We start from the raw sequence: 22,027 nt of genomic DNA, 5'->3' as shown, positions 1-22,027 counted from the left end.
CAACCTTTACCGGGTCACCGCTGACCCCTGCTACGGCCCTGCTCACGCCTGTTTCACACATAATCCGTCTGCAGTGCTTATGCAGTCCGTGTGCGTTACGTATGTGGTGCAGCACGGACTCGATCTGCTTTCACACAGGACACTGCCGCAGACGCAACACTCCTGGAACGCAACTGGAATGTGGAAATAGTTTACAGCTTTTTCAAGAACGTTGTGATGCATTTTGGAAACAGGAGATGAGCCCCTTTTCTAATGCACCACCTAGCTTGATAAACCCCTTCTCAAAGACTTACTGTTTGTCAATTTAACAACACATATTCTGAATGCCTTCGGCAGAATTCGAACGAGCCATTTTAATCTAGATTAATTTCAAGATCACAATGAGATTAATGTAGATTAAAAAAATGTATCTATGCCCACCACTAATATATATTATTATATTATATATTATATTATATATATATATATATATATATATATATTGAACATATAAACATATATATTTCTTAAATACATGCATGTGTATGTATTTATATATACATAATAAATATACACATTATACACACATATATTAAGTAAACAAAAACATTTATTTTGGATGCGATTAATCGCGATTAATCATTTGACAGAAGTAGTTTAAGTAAGTAAGTAAGTAAAGTTTATTTATATAGCACATTTATCACAGCAAAGCTGACCAAAGCGCTGAACATAGTCAAAGATAAACATAAAATAAACAGAACAAAACAGATTATACAGTAAAACAATGGAACATAGATAAAATTCTATTTAAAATGCCTGGGAATAAAGATATGTTTTCAACTTCATTTTAAAAGTTGTGATAGATGGTGCAAGGCGAATGTCCAGTGGAAGTTGGTTCCCGAGACGAGGGGCTGCAATAGAAAAACCCCTAACACCCTTCGTTTTTAAGCGTGAACGAGGGACAACTAAAAGAGTTCTATCAGAATTAACATTTAAATCAATCACTTAAATCAAACATCACTTTACCTGGTACACTGACCACATAAACATACATCTATAGTATCAAATTGTATGAAAGTAAAATCAATCATGAAATCACAATAATGCAAACAGCTAGATAGGCTAGGGCCCGTTTAGGATGAGCATTATCACAAAATTGATTCACTCAGTGCTCAGCATCCACTAATAAGATTGTATTCACATGAGGCAGCATGCAGACCTGAACCTCCATCTGTACTTATTTCTACCTGACCCAGGCCTTTCCAGAGGCAGTGAGTGTGTGGGCCAAATAAATAAAAGAATGGATGGATGGTTGATGAAATGAAGGAATGCTGCTCTGTTGGGTCCTAACACAATTGCGTCCTCAGCTGTTCTCTCCATATGGAGGCTCTGTCACACTGTCACTCTATGGGAGCCAAATACAGCACCCACGCAAGCTGTCCAGCTGGTCACACTAAAGGGACATTACCTAGAGGTGACCCCAAAGCAGATCTCCCTATTGTCCCTTCTGCCTCCTCTTTTTCACTTCCGTTGTTCTCTGCGAGTGCCGTGTTCAGAGAGTTCGCAGCTGCTGTGGGATATTTTATGCACATAATGCTCTCATATTCTGTTTTATGGACTTTTTATGTTATGCTACAAATCGTGCCAAATTCATTAAATGGCCTTATTCACCAACCACCCACAAGTTGTTGTTATTCTTTTCAGTAAAAACATGCATCCTTTCGATGTAAATTTGGCTATTTATAGTATGCATTGTTCAGCACTATCTACTCGGCACTATCGACTTATGCTTTCTGAGGGCGGAAAATGTATTTTTATTATAAAAGACATGTTTATGCATGCTTTCTAGCAATCATGGCAGCAACAATTCATCAAATGATGATCAAATGTTGGAGAAACTGGCCAGATGTCCCGATTTGGTGTTGATAAGTGCATTTTCAAAAAAAAAATTGGAGCCGATTCAGGTGTCTGGATCACAGTGAAAAAGTCTTAGTAAAGTATGGCAGATCAGGAAGTCTAGAGCATCTTCTACAAATCAACTGAAGGCAACTTTTAAAATCTGAACAGAACACTAGGAATCATACACTTGACGACTTTGTAAATAGTTACAGAGAAAAAGCGGGCAAAAACATTGTGCACAAAGGGCCAAAACAGAAAAAAAAGATGCATTTTCAAAAGTATCCAAATTAATGTGGACAAAGCCTAAAACCCTAAGACTGTATCATCGGATGCAAATGCCATTCTCAAAGTGAATTCTCCCTCTCAGTTCTGCAAAAGCCATCTCAGATACATTGATTTAGTTTTTCTCACCAATCTCAGCAAGCTGCACGCTTTACTTTTGGTTTTAAATTGCAGAGCTCCGATGATTGAGCTTTTCAGCGGCGCTCTCCATTCAGTGATTGTTAATTAGCTCTTAAGTGTTGTTTAGTAAACTTTAACATGAGCATGCTCTTTAGAGCAGAATACTGTGTTTTTCAGCAGTCAACAGCACCTCAAAGTCATTTATTAATTATCTTGAATGACTTGTAACTAAATCGGAATGCAAAGTGACGTAGTGTACCAGAAGTGCTTTAAAGCTTTTGAACTGCTGTTTTGAGGCCCTTGGCACTCTTCACATGTCCTTGTGCACACACACGCATACTAAAGCTTATGCATGATTGACTTGTGAGTAGTTCCATCTGACTTTTTGTTCTTCTTAAAGTAAACAAATTATAGTTAAGATATATTTATATAAGATTATATATATATATATATATATATATATATATATATATATATATATATATATATATATATATATATATATATATATATATATATATATATATATATATATATATTATTCAGAGAAAGAGCTTGCACTATTTTAGGCACATTTTCAAAACTTTATAAGACTCTTAATCTTGTTCACAAATACTTGGAAAAGGTCTCCTGTTGTTCTTAAATTATGGAAATTATAATTACAATTTGATTTATTCATCATTATTTCATATATATAAAAAGTATATATTTAAAAAAATTATCAATTTATGAACCTGTTTTATATGTTTTTGAGAGGGTTTTCAATAAATTATGAAATGTATTACAATTTTAAAAGTATATATACACTATTATTTTTAAAATGTAAAATATCAAAATGTATTTAAACTTAAAAAAAGCTTATTACATTTATTAGGATTTGGCGATTTATTCATTTAATTTAATTTAAATAATTTTAGTAAAGACATTATTTATATATGTTTTTAATAGTTTTTATTGTATCTTTAGATTTATAATCTATATTTTCACACTCAGACTCTCATTTATAGATATAAAGTTTACTTTTTTAGAAAATCTTCATGTGTTTATATTTTATTTTATATAAATATATTTTAAGTCATTGTTTAACCCATTTACAAACCTTTTTTTAGTTGCTTTTAAGAATTTTTTATTATATACATTTTTATTAACTTTTGAAACATTTGTCCCTCACAAGTAAGAAACCAGTACATGCACACACACTAACATTCATGTGTCATATCTTTCAGCACTATCTGGTACGAGCTCCATGCACGCGAGTGGCCCTTTAAGAATCAGCCAGCTGAAGTCATTATCTGGCAGGTGGGAAGTGGAATGAAGCCCATCCTCACTCAGATCGGCATGGGCAAAGAGATATCCGTAAGTATTCACACACACCTCATATGCTAAAGAACTCTTAAAATTATCAACTTTTCACACACAAAGCTGTCAATGTATGTGTCATATGAACTACTTTTATTGTGCTTTTGTGGTTTTTTTTTTTTTTTTGTTAGGGGCCTAAGCTGTTATGAATTCACTGTAAACTTAACGGGGCTTATTGCTTTTATAAAACAGTTATTCCATATATGTAGCAAGGTTTCACAAAATGAAACAAAGCAAATAAAATGTAAAGATATTAATAAAACAAAACAATGTTGTTCCTCAGAAAAGGTTGTGGTTGCAACAAAGTGGTTGCCGAGCTACACGCATATTTGGAAACAAAGAGGTGTTTGTTTGTAGAGTAATTTACAACAGCTTTGAATTAATGCTGTCAAATGATTAATCGCGATTAATTGCATCCAAAAGAAAGGTTTTTGTTTACATAATATATATATGTGTATATTTATTATGTATATATAAATACACACACATACAGTATATACAGTATTTGGAAAATATATATGTGTATACATTTATATATTTATATTCTTTCATTTTATATTATATATAAATATATTTCAAAATTATAAACGCGACACTTGTTTTTGCCCCCATTTTTCATGAGCTGAACTCAAAGATCAGAGACTTTTTCTATGTACAGAAAAGGCCTTTTCTCTCAAATATTGTTTGCAGATCTGTCTAAATCTGTGTTAGTGAGCACTTCTCCTTTGCCAAGATAATCCATCCACCTCACAGGTGTGGCATATCAAGATGCTTATTAGACAACGTGATCATGGCACAGATGTGGGCGGGAAAACTAGTCAGTATCTGGTGTGACCACCATTTGCATTGATCTCCTTGGCATCTGGTTGTAGATTGTGACCTGTGGAGTGTTGGTCCACTCTTCTTCAATGGCTGCGAGAAGTTGCTGGATATTAGCAGGAACTGGTACGTACATGCTGTTGTATACGCTGATCCAGAGCATCCCAAACATGCTCAATGGGTGGCATGTCCGGTGAGTATGCTGGCCAAGCAAGAACTGGGATGTTTTCAGCTTCCAGGAATTGTGTACAGATCAATCTCGATCCACAACGTAGACATCAGCAAACTGCTCACCCACACGATTACATACACGTTGTCTGCCATCTGCCCTGTAAAGTGAAAACCGGGATTTATCCTTGAAGAGAACACCTCTCCAAAGTGCCAGACGCCATCAAATGTGAGTATTTGCCCACTCAAGATGGTAATGACGACAAACTGCAGTCAGGTCGAGACCCCGATGAAGATTCTGGATATGGAGGTCCTGGGCTGATGTGGTTACACATGGTCTGTGGTTGTGAGGATGGTGGGATTTACTGCCAAATTCTCTAAAACGCCTTTGGAGACAGCTTATGGTAGAGAAATGAACATTCAATTCATGGGCAACAGCTCTGTGAGGCTCTGTGATCCACCTGTGAGGTGGATGGATTATCTCAGCAAAGAAGAAGTGCTCACTAACACAGATTTAGACAGATCTGTGAAAAATATTTGAGAGAAATCTGCCTTTTGTGTACATAGAAGAAGTCTTAGATCTTTGAGTTCAGCTCATGAAAAATGGGTGCAAAAACAAAAGTGTTGCGTGTATAAATTTGTTCAGTATACTGTATACGCAGGTGCATCTCAATAAATTAGAATGTCATGGAAAAGTTTCTTTCAAAAATTGATTTCAGTAATTCAACTCAAATTGTGAAACTCGTGTATAAAATAAATTCAATGCACACAGACTGAATTAGGTTAAAGTATTTGGTTCTTTTAATTGTAATGATTTTGGCTCACATTTAACAAAAACCCAACAAAATCTCAACAAATTAGAATACTTCATAAGTATTCATTTTTAGTGAATTGTTGGCCTCCTGCAAAATGTCACAAAAGAATTGTGTTTTTGGTTGTGAGGGCAAGGCAACCCTGCACAGATTTCCAAAAAAAAAAAAAAAAAAAAACATCAAGGGACCAGTGGACGGAGTTTATTTTTAAAGAGCATCGACCGCTAAGTGTAACGGAGGCCAGCGAGTTAGTGCTGTGCAGGTAAACCTCCCCGATCTCAAGAGACGCACTAGCAACAGACGTTAGTGGCTGTAGCCATTTAGCCTCCTTGTTAGAGGAGACCCGGGTTCGAGCCCCGCTTGGAGCGAGTGCGAGGAGTGTCAGAAAGGACCCGGGAGAGAGGGGTTACATAAGCAAATATATACAGTTTCAATACATACAACATAGAGACGCTGTTGTAGTCGTTGCTGCTGCTGCTCTCGTTCAGTTTCAGCCTTGGGATCTGACTCTGGATCATAAGTAAACGGCTGAATCTGACTGTTAGCCATGTTTTTTTTTGGATGATGGTTTTTTTTTTTCTCAGGGTAATGTCACAACTTCCAAACGCTCTCAACGCAAAAGCCTACTCGCGCTCATGATTCTTTAGCTCCGCCCACATGTCACACCTCCAGCGGCTCGTGTTTTTCTGAAAAAAATTGGCACAGACTATTTTTCTCTTATAAATATAATAAAACTAAAGACTTTTTGGAGATATGAAGGATGCAGTAATACTCTATAGGTACTCAAGATTAACAAGAGATTGAGTGAAAACGAGCATTTCACCCCCCTTTAACACTGGACTTCAAGCAACTTGGGCTATGAGCTTCTCCACCCTTCCTTCAGATGGTTTCCAAATGAAATACAAAACTTGGTCTCATCTGAAAAGAAGACTTTGTACCACTGGGCAACTGTCCTGTTCTTCTTCTCGCAATTGTCTGTGTTTCAGGAGTGGCTTAACAAGAGGAATACGACAACTGTAGACAAATTCCTTGACGTGTCTGTATGCCTTGACCCCAGCCTCAGTCCATTCCTTGTGAAGTTCACTCAAATTCTTGAATCGATTTTGCTTTACAATCCTCATAAGGCTGTGGTTCTCTCTGTTGGTTGTGCATCTTTTTCTTCCACACTTTTCCCTTCCACTCAACTTTCTGTCAACACGTTTGGATACAGCACTCTGTGAACAGCCAGCTTCTTTGGCAATGAATGTTTGTGGCTTACCCTCCTTGTGAAGGGTGTCAATGATTGTCTTCTGGACAACTGTCAGATCAGCAGTCTTCCCCATGATTGTGTAGCCTAGTTAACCAAACTGAGAGACCATTTTGAAGGCTCAGGAAACCTTTGCAGGTATTTTGAGTTGATTAGCTGATTGTCATGTCTCCATATTCTAATTTGTTGAGATTTGTTGAGAAATTAACACAATTAAAATAACAGAAGAACTAAACTAATTCAGTCTGTGTTCACTGAATTTATTTAATTCACAAGTTTCACAATTTGAGTTGAATTAATGAAATGAGCTTTTCCACAACATTCTAATTTATTGAGATGCACCTGTACTCAATAAATATAGACAGTGTACGCACATATATTATGTAAAAGAAAACATCTATTTGGATGCGATTAATCATGATTAATCATTTCACAGCACTACTTTGAATTTGGTTCAACCAATCGGAATCAAGTTCATCACCGGGACTATCCATTTTATAATGGCTTTTAGATCACATTAAGTCAGAACCTTGTACTTGACCAGATTTTTCTTTCCTGTGCAGGACATCCTGCTGTTCTGTTGGGCGTATGAACAGGAAGAGCGGCCCAGCTTCTCCAAGCTCGTGGAGCTACTGGAGAAACTCCCGAAACGCAACCGTCGCCTGTCTCACCCAGTACACTTCTGGAAATCAGCTGAGTATGTGAAATGAGCTAAGCTAAAGTCAAAACCGCCTATTTATAAAATAAACATAAAAAAAAACAAAAAAAACAAAGCGAAGCAATCGTGAGGAAACGTTAAAATGGAGTCAGTGTGACTGAGAGTCGCTACAGGATGGTGCATGTATTCTGCTGTATTTAGCGACTTAACGCATTTTTCCTTAACGCAGTGATCGTTTAGCATATTTAAAGCACACAGTATTTTCTGGTGTATCCTTTGGTCATGAAAGGGAGATGTTTTTTTTTTTTTGTTGCTAAATGTTTGATCTGTTTAGCATATATAAACTGCTTGTGATTATTTATCATTTTCTTCAATGAGTCCACTTTCAGTGAATGTTGTTTTCTTTTGTTGAACCTCTGCAATGCATTTTTATAAACAACTGAAACTAGTGTTAATCGAGTTTTTGTCTGTATTGTTTTTATTCTTTTTGAATTTGGACATTGGATGAATGTATTTATTTATTTAAATTTGTTTTTCTTCGATTTTGAGATATGTACCCTTTGGAGTTGTTTTACACTTGTTTGTTTTCTCTCATTTACTCTGTATCAGTGTTTATCAGAATTCCATCCCATCGTTCGAATTTTCCGATCACGAAGCTTTACTGTAAAGCAGTGAGGCGAGTAGTCCGAGAATGTGAAATGTTTTTCTCCCTTCCTGTCGCACTGTAGATAAGGTCATTTACTCGCGCCGTCAACATTGCCTATATTGTTCGCGTGACGGCACCGTAATCGAACGTGCTGTCGTGACTCGAGGCACGTACTGTATGTATATTATCAACACTTGAATTGTATCATGCCTAACTGTGACAAAAACAGAATTACCTAGGGGTAAACTGCTATTCCTGAGCCTACAAAGAAAAAGGGATGGATATAACTTACTGTATCTATCTATCTATCACACTTACAAATCTTTTCTTATCAGTGCATACTTACGAATGTTTAGCATAATTTAAAGCTTTGCGTTGTTTGTACTAGGCTACACATTGTTGTATTGTAGAGATTATACAGTACCATGAGTAATAGTGCACTATTCACCACAACAGCATTTGTATATTATTCTAAATCACATCTCATTAATATGACTGTTGCATGTTGCAAGTTCTAGAGTGTCCTTGTTGTAACACGGAACGGTGATAATGTCAAAATGAGTGTGAAGGTTGGTGTCGCTAGCTAGGTATGGCTTAAACTGAACCGCTATCCCGCTTTCTCCACCATGCACTCTGGGTACAGACAATCTGCTCACTTGTAAAGCCATGGCTTTTCGAGTCATAGACAGTGCCAGTGCTCACAAACTTGTTGCTGCTGTTATTTTTGAAGTGCTCAAGTATATTTTAGAATCAAAAAAATACAGATGTTGTTAAGTGGGCGTTTATATTTGTACGGTCGACCGTTTTTACATGCATGAGAACATTTTTAGGGGATTTGTTCCCCCGAGGTCAGAATCAGACAGTAGTTTTACAAGCTGTGACTAAATACAATGACTGCATTTGTGAGAAACTAAGAAAGTAATGCAAAATGATATTTAAAGTCTGTATCGGCACAATTTTAAAACTACAATTAAAGAACTGTGCTATAACATTTATATATTTTTTGGAACAGGGCTACGAGGACTTGTTGGGACAGTGTTTTTACACTGGGAATGATGGGAAATCGTGAGAAGATGGGGTCTTGTTAACAACCATTATTAGCAGCTTCCATATCAGGCCTATTTAACAGGCGGTAGATTTTGCTTAATAATCTGTTGCTGTAATTAATATTCCAGTCACTCAATCCGACCTCATTGTCATCTATTATATTTCTGCTCCATTATGAATGTATGAATTGTTCTGTGTGTGTGCCTTGTTTTTAACGTTGTTTTCCTTTTACTTTTTTCTTTCTATCCATCCATGCATTTCCTCTGTCGTCGTTGATTATTTATCAACACTTCTCCATCGCTCTGGTTTACATTTCTTTTCTGATATTGTGTTCGCATCTTCGCAGATTTCTTTGATGGCCATGATTGAGTTTTTGTATTATGTATTTGTTGTAAGTATATATAAAGCTTGTATTTACTGATGCCTTATGGTCCATGGCTTAGCGACTGGTACACATCACAAGCTCTTTCTTTGCACTCATCCTTTATGAAAATATATGAAAATAAAAAGGTGTTGATTTTGGACTTTTGTTTTTTGTTCGTCATTTATTTTTGCTCCTTGTCATGATTCATGTTTTATGTTGATAAAAAAAAAATTCTATGTTACATTATTTAAAAGCTTTAAACCCGAAAAGTTCTTAAGTGGTTACTGCAAGTAAATAATTAATTGATTTTAATTATTTTAACGAGTTGGATCAGGAACAGAACAAAGTTTAAAACATTTCACTTACACTAAAAACTGTGCATAACCACAAAAAAAAAAGAAAAAAAAAAAAAGAGAAAAAAATAGGATGATTAGGTGAATAGGATGCATCATAAATATTTGATAAACTTACGAAATTTTGAAAATGTCTGTATTGAACATTTAGCAAATTAGATTTATACCAATTATAAATATATATATATATATATATATATATATATATATATATATATATATATATATATATATATATATATATATATATATATATATATATATATATATATATATGATATATATATATATATATATATATATGATATATATGATATATAACACATGATAGGTAAAAATTGATAGCCTGAATGCACTGTAAGTCGCTTTGAATAAAAGATATTTTCAAGAATGTGGGTAACTGAAGAGCTGATGGTAGCGATTGACTTCCATTGTACGGAAAAAAAAAATACTATGGAGGTCAATGGCTATTAATTAGCTGTTTGTTTTCAGCAGAAGAAAGAAATTATTATAGGTTGGAAATGATATGAGGGTGAGTAAATTATAATTTTTGGGCAAAGTATCCTTTTAAAACCTTTGATCTATCACTTTTTGGTTACACAGAATGTCCAAGACACTGCAAAGGCTCAACATCTAGTGATAACAATTGTGTGTATTTAAAGAGATCATTCATACAAACATGAAAATTCCGTAATTTTACTCTCATATCATTCAAAAACAATATACAGTAAGATTCTTGGTAAACACAAGGTGAGTTCTGAATAACACGCTGGTATTTTCTTCTTCATGCACTTTTTCTGTTCCACAGAAGAAAGTAAGTCATATGTGTTTGGAATGATATGAGATAAAATTTTCATTTTGGGGTGAACTATCGCTTTAAGGATCTGGGCAGCAAATGCCACCTGACGGCAAATGTCAAACATCTTCATTGGCTAGTCTTTCTAATGAGAGAAAAATCTGCTACTGTCGCTCCCAATTTCTCCCTCAGCTGATGAGTTTAACTAGGTCAAATCACTGTTTAAAAAGTGAAATTAGGTGAGCCTAAAACTCACTACAATTATGTGGCTCAAATGGAGCTTAGTGACCTATTTTAAATATTGTGGCTTAATGTTAACACTTTTAATATATAAAATTTGATTAATATTAGTTAAATTATTATGCTTCAATTTTAAAATATAATTAATAATAAATATTTGATTTGAATATAATGCCTCATCTAAGAACAATTATTAAGACAGTTAAGTATATCAATGCAAAACAGATGATCTAACAGTGATTATAACCTAAATTGGCTTTTTAAAAAATTGGCTTCACATAGTAATCACATAAAAACTGGTAATATAATATACATATATAATATACAGAGAACAAACTGACCTAAAACCTTCAACAAGAGCAGAGCACCTCTGAGACCCTCCAATTACAAGCAGATAAACAAATTGAATTCCCTGGATCAGAGTCAGATGAGGGTTAGTGGTTTAGAAAGACCCATGGAGAACGATCATAAAATACCATAAATTGCCAAATCACACAAGATTATTAGAAGGGGATCCCTAATTGAATCAGGAGCAGTGAGCAAAGAAAGCGTGTAATAAAGGAATAGAATTTGGATGTTAGTAATTAGATATGCATGCTATATATATATTTCATAATAATTTTACAGTATATCTGTTTCAAAACCAAGTGAGTTGACTACAGAGGGAGCTTTTTAAGGCATCATAAACATGTGCGAAGGCTTTTCAGAAAGGTAGGCAACTTGACAATTCTGCTTTATATATATATATATATATATATATATATATATATATATATATATATATATATATATATATATATATATATATATATATATATATATATATATATACACACATACATATAATATTATAAATACACATTATGCTTTGTCTAATTACAGGAAAATTATTAAATAATTTGCATATTAAATAATTATGTAACTAGGCATATTTTTATGCTCAGAGAATTGAGTTTTTTATGCTTCACTCTTTAAGAATAAAGGTTCTGGCACCTATAGGATCCCATGATGAATCTTTAATATTCATGGAATCTTATTCTTGCACAAAAGGTTCTTTAGATCAAATATTCTTCAGAAATATATTCCTGTAGAATGTTTAATGCATTATAACCCCCCTTTTGGAACCTTAATTTTTAACAGTGCATTAAATGTGTTTTTTGTGTGCTTTACATGGAGAAATGCTATTTATATTTTATTATTAGTTTGACATAAATTTTTCATTTCCCATTTTATTTATGATGCTGACTCAGAAAGTTGCTGCCTGCAGACAGCAAGGTGACTCAATAAGTTTTGGAACAGAGCCTATATTTAAAGGGACAGAACTAAAATCTATGAAAATAATTTTGTCTTTTGTCCAGTGTTTGATTTGTTAAACTTGACCTTCTGTTGAATCATTTTGAACCTTCCATTTTCAACTTTTCTCTTTTTCCACATATAATTTCTCTCACCCATAATGAGTCTGTCGTTCTGAATGAACTGGGATGCACAAACCAGGCCCGGAGGTAAACGATATATCCAAACCTTACTGATTCTACACTCACAGTTGTGAAGGTTTGATCTGGATTTACAGCCTCAAGCTTAGTTTGCACTGAAAATGAGCATTTTCACTCCAGACTAAAGGGTGTCCAGTGACAGGTACTGTTTCAATATAAGCCTTTTTTTTTTTTTTTTACGTGGGAGGACTTTCTGACCAATTTCATGCTTCAGATGTCTAGATTAAAAGTCATATGCGCAGAAGAGTCGAGGTTGAAGACACCCACACACTTCACTGAGCTTGTGCTGATTAGTCGCGAACTTGGGCCAAAAAAGGAGAGAGCTGTGAGAGAATGAGAAAAGGTTAGATTCAAAGATGAGTGACAAGAGAGTGGTAATATTGAATCGCACATCAGGTTGGAGATCTACTAGCAATATCAACAAATTTTTATATGTTGTCCAATGTTTAAATGTAATGACACGTGAAACATGTAGCTTGAAGCATTTCGCTTTCCCATACTTAAGTAGAGTTTGCACTGGTCTTAAGTAAGTAAATCCTCATTCAGCCAGTTAATTTAATATCCTTCAAACTTTCCAGAACAGAAAAAAAAACCCAACAAACTTTGATTTGGCCCCCTCAGCTCACTAACAGCTGATTTCATTTGTTTATGTTAGCATGTCGCTAAGCTAATGATAAACCAATAGTATGAAATAGCCTTTGGATCGAAACTTCAGAAGGCATGATGTTGATGTCTATGTTTAGGAACAGTTTTTTTGTCATATCCAAACCTGTGATGCCTAAAAATGCCATCTAGGCAGCTCGCTAGGTTTTGGATGTAATGTGTTTGTATTTATTTCTTTAATGTGCCCCATCAGAAGCGGAAGACACAGACATAATAACTCATGCTGGTTTAACTTTATCCGTTTTCCTTTTCATAGGCTGTGACAGCGACGGGTTCCTGTTCTTCAGAAGGCCTTTCTCTCTCTCATTGTCTCATCTGGACTGCATTCTCACACCCAATCAAGCCCGGGACCGAGGTCTTACCTCATCAGTCACATGACAGGAAATCTTGGCACTGGCTTCCTGTGATCCTTATGATCGATGGACTGAGTTCATTATAGAGAGTCCTTGCTGCGTTAGTCTATGCAGAATATGGCTGGCACCTTTGGTTTGATTTTGATTTTGACTTTGGTTTTAAAAAGAGGCTGCATTTTCATAATCAAGTCAATATCTATCCTCCATTCCAAACATGTCTACTATCAACGTCACAGCCATTCTGGAGACGCATTAAAGGTGAAGTGTGTCATTTTTATATTAAAATACTTTAATATACATGCAGGTTTAATGAGGAAAGGAAAGCTATTTGTGGCATGATTTCCCTGTGTAGCTTTCCAAACATTTGCTCTGTTTGTTTGATTGATCTGAAACATTAATTCGACCAATGGAGTAATTCTGCAGATGATACAGCTGTTTATCAGCAGCCATGACTTTTTTAGCAGCCATGACTCTGAAAGGTATTTTACCCATTCATTTTCATCCATAGAGATTTCAAACAGGGCCTTGACCCAAATCAACCAGCTCTGAGATGAATCACATTATCAGATTTGATTAAAAGGAAAGCTATTAGAAAATAAGAAAACAGGTAAAAGATGGCGTACTCGATTATTTCACGAAGAAAACAGTATGATGTGAACCAGAAATCAATCAAAAGTGACAGAAAAGTTACAAAAGTTTTCTATTTTAAATAAACAGTGAAGAAAATATTAAGATTTTTTTTTTCTTAAGCAGCAAATCAGCATACAAGAATGATTTTTTAAGGATGATGTTACATAACAGGAATACGTTAGATTAGAAAAACACTTGGTGAGCATAAAATAATAAATATAAATACAAATAAAAAAAATAACTGCAACAAAGTTTCGAACAGTAGAGTATAGATTAAACTAGCAGAACACGTGCATATAATCTTGTACAGAGGACAACAGTAAACCAACCTTAAAAGCAGATATAAGAAAAGACAGCAGATTCTCACCAGCTGGAAATATTTACTTCTTCAGAAAAAAAAAAAAAAGATTGTTTGAAAAACCTGTCTGGAAACAGTTGTTATTCATGCAATATCACACTTCACCTTTAATATCTACTTCATTTAATCTTTATCGAATGCTATTTTAATGTCCAGGTAACCTCATCCTTTTACATAATGTAAAACACACACAAAGATGCAGTCATACTCACCCGATAAATGCTCGTCTGATGAGTCAATGTCTGAGCAGGAGCTTTTCAGGTATGCAGCCACATGAGCCCTCGTTTAATTACATTACTCTTTGCACTCAGGACAGTAAAATGAGCTCACTGACATTTTCTGCCCATAGGAAAGACATCACTGTTTTCAGAGAAATCCTCTAGTTGAACTTTAACATTCAGCATTATAAATGATTAAATTAGTCATACAGAAGAGGTAAGAGGGGGGCAGACAGGTAGGATGTGCTTAATTGTGTGTAAGTGCGTCTCTCTATGAGTAATCTGTATGCTTTTTTTTCTGGGTAAAAAACATCTAACTTTTATTAATAAGACATCAACAAGCATTTTTACCATCACAATTACTGTTACTCATACTTAATATGGAATCCCACATTGTTTAAGCATTGTTATCAGTGCCAATTTTTGTTTAGTTTTTTCCTGGTGGATGATAAAACAGGAGAAAAAATGCAATAGACTTAAAATGATGGAAGAAGTCATAGCTAGAGATCTGAGCTTAAGCATATTTTAAGTGTTGAAATGTGATACATACATGGCTGTGCAAGAGATAGAGCATAAGTTTACCTGGGATTTCAAAGTAAACAATGATCATGTCCAGTGTAGATACGGTGGTGGCAATGGCCTTGGAATTATCCTACACCTTAGCAACTGCTTTTTAACAATATAGCAACACTACAACACCATACACTGTATTTAAAAAATATTTGAAATTTTTTTACTGTATTGATATGAATTTTGTGTATTGGTTTTCTTTTACAGGTGTTTTACCTGTATTTTGAATTTTGCACCTAATTGCATGGTATTTTAAGGTTAACTGAAATGTCCATAAAATTAATGAATAATGCCCTGGGAGAAAATCACCAGTAATTTTTTTTTTTTTTTTTCCAGTAATTTTTTTCCCCATACATTTGTAAAATGTATTTTATATCAAAAGGCCAAAAAAAAAAAAAAAAAAAAAAAAAAGATGGCAGGAACCAGAGTTGAAACTAGAGAACGGAATATCTTAGAAACTAAGCAACAGCATTGCAGCGTTGCACCCAAAAATGGTCCATTTTCCATTTTCATTAGTGTAGCAATGTAAGAAACATGGCTTACATAGAAGTTCAAATCAAGCTGCTTTCTGATGAATGTAAGCAAAATCTGCATGGGAACCTTTTCGCCTTTAAATAAAACTCTCAGTTGCACAGATTACTTTAGAAATTGATTGAATTTGCCCATGAAATTTCACAGAGCAACACTGATTTTTTTTTTCATGCATTCTTAAAATGCATGCTTTATAATGCCCAGGAACACAGATCAGTAGTGTCCATTCACATATAAATATTTTGTATGACTTTATTTGGGGTAAAAAAAAATTCAACATTACTAGTGGTGTTTCCTAAGCCAAGCATCACTATTACTCTACTTAATGTTACAGATCCCACATTGTTTGTGCATTGTTTTCAATGCTTTCAAATTTATGTTTTTCATCAGGTGGACATTTCAAACTATTTGAATGCACATTAACTTATGATCTGATAAGCAATATGCAAAGTAACGATGTTCTTAATATATGAAGTTTGAACCTTTGTTTTCTGACAGCGTGAGATCATTAGCATTCGCAGAGCAGGAAGATGGGTTGATTGAGCTGTGTTGCATTAAATGAAATCCCATCGCCAACAATAACCTGAACCCTCCACACAATAAACATACCTGTCAGAAACATCTGATTAAAATGCAAAGAACTGAATTACTTATGACGGGACGTGTTTACCATCACATTATGGCACAAACGAAGCCCCCCCCCCCCCCCACCCCATACATAACAAGTCATTAACCAACGCAGAATTGTTAATTTTTCAACGCTCCCTGCTTTGAGGCACATTTTCATGTAATTTTCAACGTAGGCGAGTGATTTGCTGCTTTGATAATTACCAAATAATCCACATTCCGGATAATTAGACCAAACAACCCTGTGAGCAAGAGAATTCATTAACAATCTTCACCTCTGATGCTTCGTTTGAAAGGCTTATCACACATTCTATCTCTCTCATGGCACTCGTTTGTAAGATGCTTCAAATATCATCATACTCTGATTAGCTTTCTGAATGTTTCTTAGAATCTGCCGAGGGAGAAATCTTTGTTTTTCTTTAATCAGTTCATTACAGTTATTTACATTTCATTTCTTTGTGACCCGTTCTGTTGAATGTGATTTAGGTAATGAATTGAACCAAAATGTAAGATTTCCCATCAGTGAGTATTCTGAAATATGCCCTGTGGTCTCCCTGTGTACATAGTGCCAGTCTGCCCAAGAGTTTGTGAATTACTATCAGTATATTTCCATTGACGAGAAGATTCATACTGTTAACCTTTATTGTTGTATTTGCTAGAAAATCCAGTGGCAGACAGAAAAAGTTGCTGGCGTGAGAACCATGAATGTATCCCAGAACAAAAAAAGGATGAAAAAATCAATTCATATAAATCAGCATCATTGCAAAGAGTTGCACTATCATCAACTATTGCGCTCAATGTGCTCAATAACAGGAATAATTGGCTGAAAATTGACTAACACTCATGTCATCCAAGATGTAGATGATTTTGTTTCTTTAAACACAGATCCTCTGTAGTGAATGGGTGCCGTCAGAATGAGAGTCCAAACAGCTGATATAAACATCACAATAATCCACACCACTTCAGTCCACCAGTTAACATATTGTGAAGCAAAAAGCTGCTTGTTTGTAAGAAATTAATCCATAATTCCATTCCACGAATACATCAATCTGCATTTCAATTTAAAGGGATTGTTCACCCAAAAATGAAAATTCTGTAATTGATCTTTTTCTTTTTTTTTCTTTTTTTTTGTTAAGTTGTGTTCTAAAGATGAACAAAGGTCTAACAGGGTTGGACAATAAATAATGTAAATAATGAGAGAATTTAAATTTTTGGGTCAACTATCCCTTTAAAACTTTCCTCAATCCATAATATTGCTTTATCCAGTAAAAACAAAGTCAAACAGTAAACCAGTTTTAAACAAATTTGTTGGTTGATTATGGTTTTGAGGAAACAGGGGATTGACTTCTTCACTAGAAGTGTGATTATGGACTTGTCGTTTGGCTTTTTAAAGTAAAAACATTTTAAAGTACATTTTAAAGTAAGAATTTCTTTTTTTTTTTTTTTTTTTACAAACACCCCAGCTTTTTATTTCACAAGACATTAATTGATGGACTATAAGCATGTGGATTACTGTGATGTTTTTATTATCTGTTTGGACTCTCATTCTGACGGCACCCATTCACTGCAGAGGATCCATTGGGGAACAACTGATGTAATGCTACATTTCTCCATATCTGTTCTGATGAAGAAAATGCTCACCTACATCTTGGATGGCCAGAGGGTGAGTATGTATTCAGCAAGTTTTCATTGGTGAACTATTCCCTAAAAACAAAGCGTAAATTAAAAAATCTTGTAGTCTGGCCAAGAACCGCCCACTTAAACAGGAATAGAGCATTTGACCGACCTACCAGAAGTTGCATAGGCCAACCAATCAGATTATAGGTTGGGAATGTCAGAAATGTTTATTAAATTCTATTTGAGATATTCCTAATTAAATGGATTACTGATATAAGTATATACAAGTATCATTGAACTATGAAATACATGCTTAATGCTTGTAGCACATACTGTAAATACACAAGTGAATTAATATTTATTTCATACTTACAATATACATAATGAACCTAAAATATCATAAAAAGTCCTTACATTACAGACCTCATCAGTAAATGCACTTCAAACTTTCACAGAAGCCTTTTTTTTTTTTTTTTTTTTTTTTTTTTGATCTGCTGTCCTATTTTTGTCATTCATAATGATTAATGGCCATTCTTAATGATTCATCACCTCAAAATCAAACTGTGCTCCAAACTCCTTTCCCACACATTTCACCTCCTCGTGGAGTTTCCTTACACAAAACATTGTGAATGAAAATCACATATTGTGCAAAAAACATCTGTGTACATTTTGTACAGTGATATTTCTATAGTTTTTCTACTCTTGTAAACAAATGGTATTTCTAACAGCAGATGTCATGAATGTCAGCTCTGGAGCACTGCAGGCTTTGTTACCAAATATGTGTTTTTGTTGTGCCGCTTTTGGTCAGGTTCAACTTTTGCCCTCAGAAATAAAGACTTATTTATCAAAACCAGTGATGAATAATGTTTTTGCATGACTTCAACACACAGATATATGCGAGAGAAAGAGAGTATCCTTGAAAAAGCGAACATTCAACCAACTATATGTCACATTGGGTAGATATTTTGCAAACTTTGCAAGGTCTGAGTTGAAGTTAGCCACCTTTTTTGTTCAGGCACTGCATATGACATCCTGTCAGGAATACACTTTTTAGCACAAGAGAGATGAGAAAAAAAGAAGAGCGATGCAGGTTAACCGTTGTGGCTCAGCAAGGGGTGTGAGTCATAACATGCCTCCAGTTATTATTAATCTTCCAAACTTCCATCCTTGTTCTGATATTGAAATGAGATCATTAATGCAACATAATTCCTGTGAAAATGACCAGGGCCACATGGTTTCATTTTGTATGAACAGACATTAAACCTATTTTGCCTGTTGGCTATCTTTATAAAAAACCAAAAACTATTTTCCCCAACTCATCTCTTTTTGACACTGATGTTTATTTACACGATTCAGCCAATTTGCATGTGTTTCTGTAATACTATGCATATTAGGGGACTTTGCCATATTGCACATTTCCGCTCACAAATCACAAGAGAATCCCTCTGTTGTGTTTCCTTTATCCATAAAAGGCTTTGCAACAGATGCAGGAAAAGGAGGACAAATTGTGGATCTGAAAACTGTCATTTCAAATGATCAAATAATATGCTGAATATATCTAAGTACAGTGATCCCAAAAAGTATTTGGACACCTATATGTCTAAATGTCAATATGTTTTGCAAACAAATATCAAACCACGTGACATGAGATATCTCACTGCTTGAGATTTTCAGACATCTTTAGAGCAGGTTAAGCTTGGAAAGAAAGAATAAATAAATGTATTAATAAATGTAATGTTTAATACTTTAATATAATATACTTTCTGGTTGCATGTGTAGATATGTAGATCTTTATTTGACTGTCCTTAAAGTCAGTTAAAATCAAGTTTGCAACAGTATATAATATATGAAATGATGTAATTATGTATGCCCATGGTAAGTGTGGGCTTCATCTGAATTTGGATCAGGCTGCATATACAGTAAGTAAATCTCTTTAAGTGTTAAAGCAAAGGAACTGCATGCGGTCACTGACATGAATAGAGAAAGTGCCTTGCCAACGTTTTAATTTTCTGCTTTTTGCTTGCTCTGATCCACTGAATGTTCCCATGGTATATTTCAGAATGCTGTGATTAACTTATGACTCTTTGCACTCTCTACATTCTGAAATGCAAAGTGATGCAACCCTGTGCTAACATGGAGCATCATCATTTTGAAAGAGCAGGAAGTCAGAAAATAATCACAGGATACTAAAGTTTACTTTTCAAACATACTGGCAGTCTGGTTAAACTTGTTTTGTACCTGTCATAAAACCATTAATCTCACTGACAAGGAAACTTTCTACCTTGTGATACACTCTATACTTTGTGTGTGCATGTGTGTGTGTGTATTCACACGTTTTCATCTAGACAAAAACTACTGGATCTTACAAGTAATATCAGGAAGATTCAATGAATCGTTCAATCCAATAACACAGTGTGACAATCTCTGTGAAAAATAAATGCATCCAAATGATGGATGAAGCAAGAGAAGTATTGAGTCAATGTACTTCAATATACTAAAGTATATTTTAATATACAGTACTTAAAAAGTCATTTGAATACAAAAGGTATTAAGAAATTCAATGCTGCGTCAGGAACGGTATTATTGTCTCATGAATTCAGCATGCACATGTCCAGTCTGTCTGCATGAAACCTATTTTTAAACCCAAATACAAATATAATTGCTATTCTGCAACATGTACTGTATTACACCAAATGCCAGGTTTGCCCTTTTGAGCTCAGACAAAATTAGCATCGCAGCCATTATCTGAGGGAGCAACCATGAGGCCCTTCAAACAGAAAGGCCACGTCATATTGAACTGGTGATGAACTGGCCCTATGCATGTTGATAAAATAGAAGTGCTGATGCTTGTTTTTCTACAGAAATTAGGTAAGCAATGCCAACATAGCATATATAAATTCATACCTATTCTAGATGTATAAAAGACCTGGATCAGCCTAGTCAGAGAATATAATTTATTAGTATACTGCTATATTATAAACATAGTGACATGGGCTTTTTACAAGCAGAAGAATACTTCATGTTTTGTACTAAAGCAGATTCATGAAGGCATTTGAAAATTCTTTTGCACTTTGCACCTCAGGGCTTCCGGAGACACTCTTGGAGTATCCAAGTCATCGATGCATCTAAAATGTGCAGTGTTTAACAAGAATATAGAAATAAGGGTCCTGAACATCTACAAGCATCAAAATATTGATTGATTTTTACAGGATTTTTACAATCCAAAAATGTAAAAAGTTGCATCTCATGAATAATCACTAGGTTTTTCTGGACCGTGTTTATTTGTGGTGCCATTAGCTAATCCGAGTATCATGATGTAATTTTCCTGCAACTGTAGAGTGATCAGTCACATGACAGTTGTTTGCTCAGGCGATTCTGGCCAGAACTGAGTGTCAAGTACTTCAGAGTGACCGGGACTGAGATGAATACAGAAAGCTAACCATTCGGATTTCTCCTTTTTGGCACCACTCAGCTCTAAATTGCTTCTGGATGATGTGACTTTAATTGGTCAACCATAAATCTAATTTTTAAGATTGCAGTCATTTAGCTGGCTCTTTGTCTTAAATGTCTTAAAATACAGTGACTTCCATTATGGTGCAACCTAGGGTCATTCATGGCCCCTCCACTGGTTTGGATGTTTTGACCATAAGTTTAGAAGCAAAGATATGAGGGGATCATGGCCATTCCTGAGATCTTGCACCACAATACAAACACATTTGTGATCAGTTAAAACATTCCTCAGATGTTTCTCCAGATGAGCTATGATGCTGTCGGCTAGTACTGTAGCCTGACAGGTTGTCCCAAAAGCATTGCTTTGGAAGATCAAAGTCAGTCGGCCAATCACAATTCATGGAATGATCTTTTGAAACAATGCCTTCAAAACTATTTTTAGCCCCAAAAGAGGTGCATCTGAGTTCAGTCTGTAAGTAGCTGAGAAATTGTATGTTATATTTATATCATTACTATTGGCCCTGGACATGTTAACACACTTAAGCCTGGTAGAATGTCATTACATTAGTTAAAATGCCAAACCAAATGCCACTTGTTTTAAAGAAAGTACACTTTAAAATGTACTCATCTTTGCGGCTTCCAAGATGTAGATGCGTTTGTTTCTTCATTGGAACAGATTTTAGAGAAATGTAGCATTACATCCTTTACTCACCTATGGATCATCTGCAG

At 34.9% G+C, this 22,027-nt stretch overlaps 1 protein-coding gene across 3 annotated transcripts in view; it reads left to right on the top strand.

Annotated features, from left to right (window-relative positions):
- Positions 1-18,701, top strand: part of ksr2 (kinase suppressor of ras 2) — a 97,477-nt gene extending 78,776 nt beyond the window's left edge. For 2 of the 3 annotated variants that reach the window (XM_052557317.1, XM_052557315.1), the window contains exons 20-21: positions 3,507-3,636; positions 7,248-9,559. In XM_052557317.1, the coding sequence (XP_052413277.1) occupies positions 3,507-3,636; positions 7,248-7,394 (277 nt within the window). In that variant the 3' untranslated portion in view covers positions 7,395-9,559. Of the gene's footprint in view, positions 1-3,506; positions 3,637-7,247; positions 9,560-13,200 lie in introns of those variants that run through there. The other variant, XM_052557316.1, reaches the window with a different exon arrangement.
- The last annotated feature ends 3,326 nt before the right edge of the window (positions 18,702-22,027 follow it).

This window comes from Carassius gibelio, chromosome B5, assembly GCF_023724105.1.
Source record: "Carassius gibelio isolate Cgi1373 ecotype wild population from Czech Republic chromosome B5, carGib1.2-hapl.c, whole genome shotgun sequence".
NCBI classification, from domain to species: domain Eukaryota; kingdom Metazoa; phylum Chordata; class Actinopteri; order Cypriniformes; family Cyprinidae; genus Carassius; species Carassius gibelio.
Note: the sequence above shows the minus strand (reverse complement) of the source record. Positions and strands in the feature narration are given on the sequence as shown.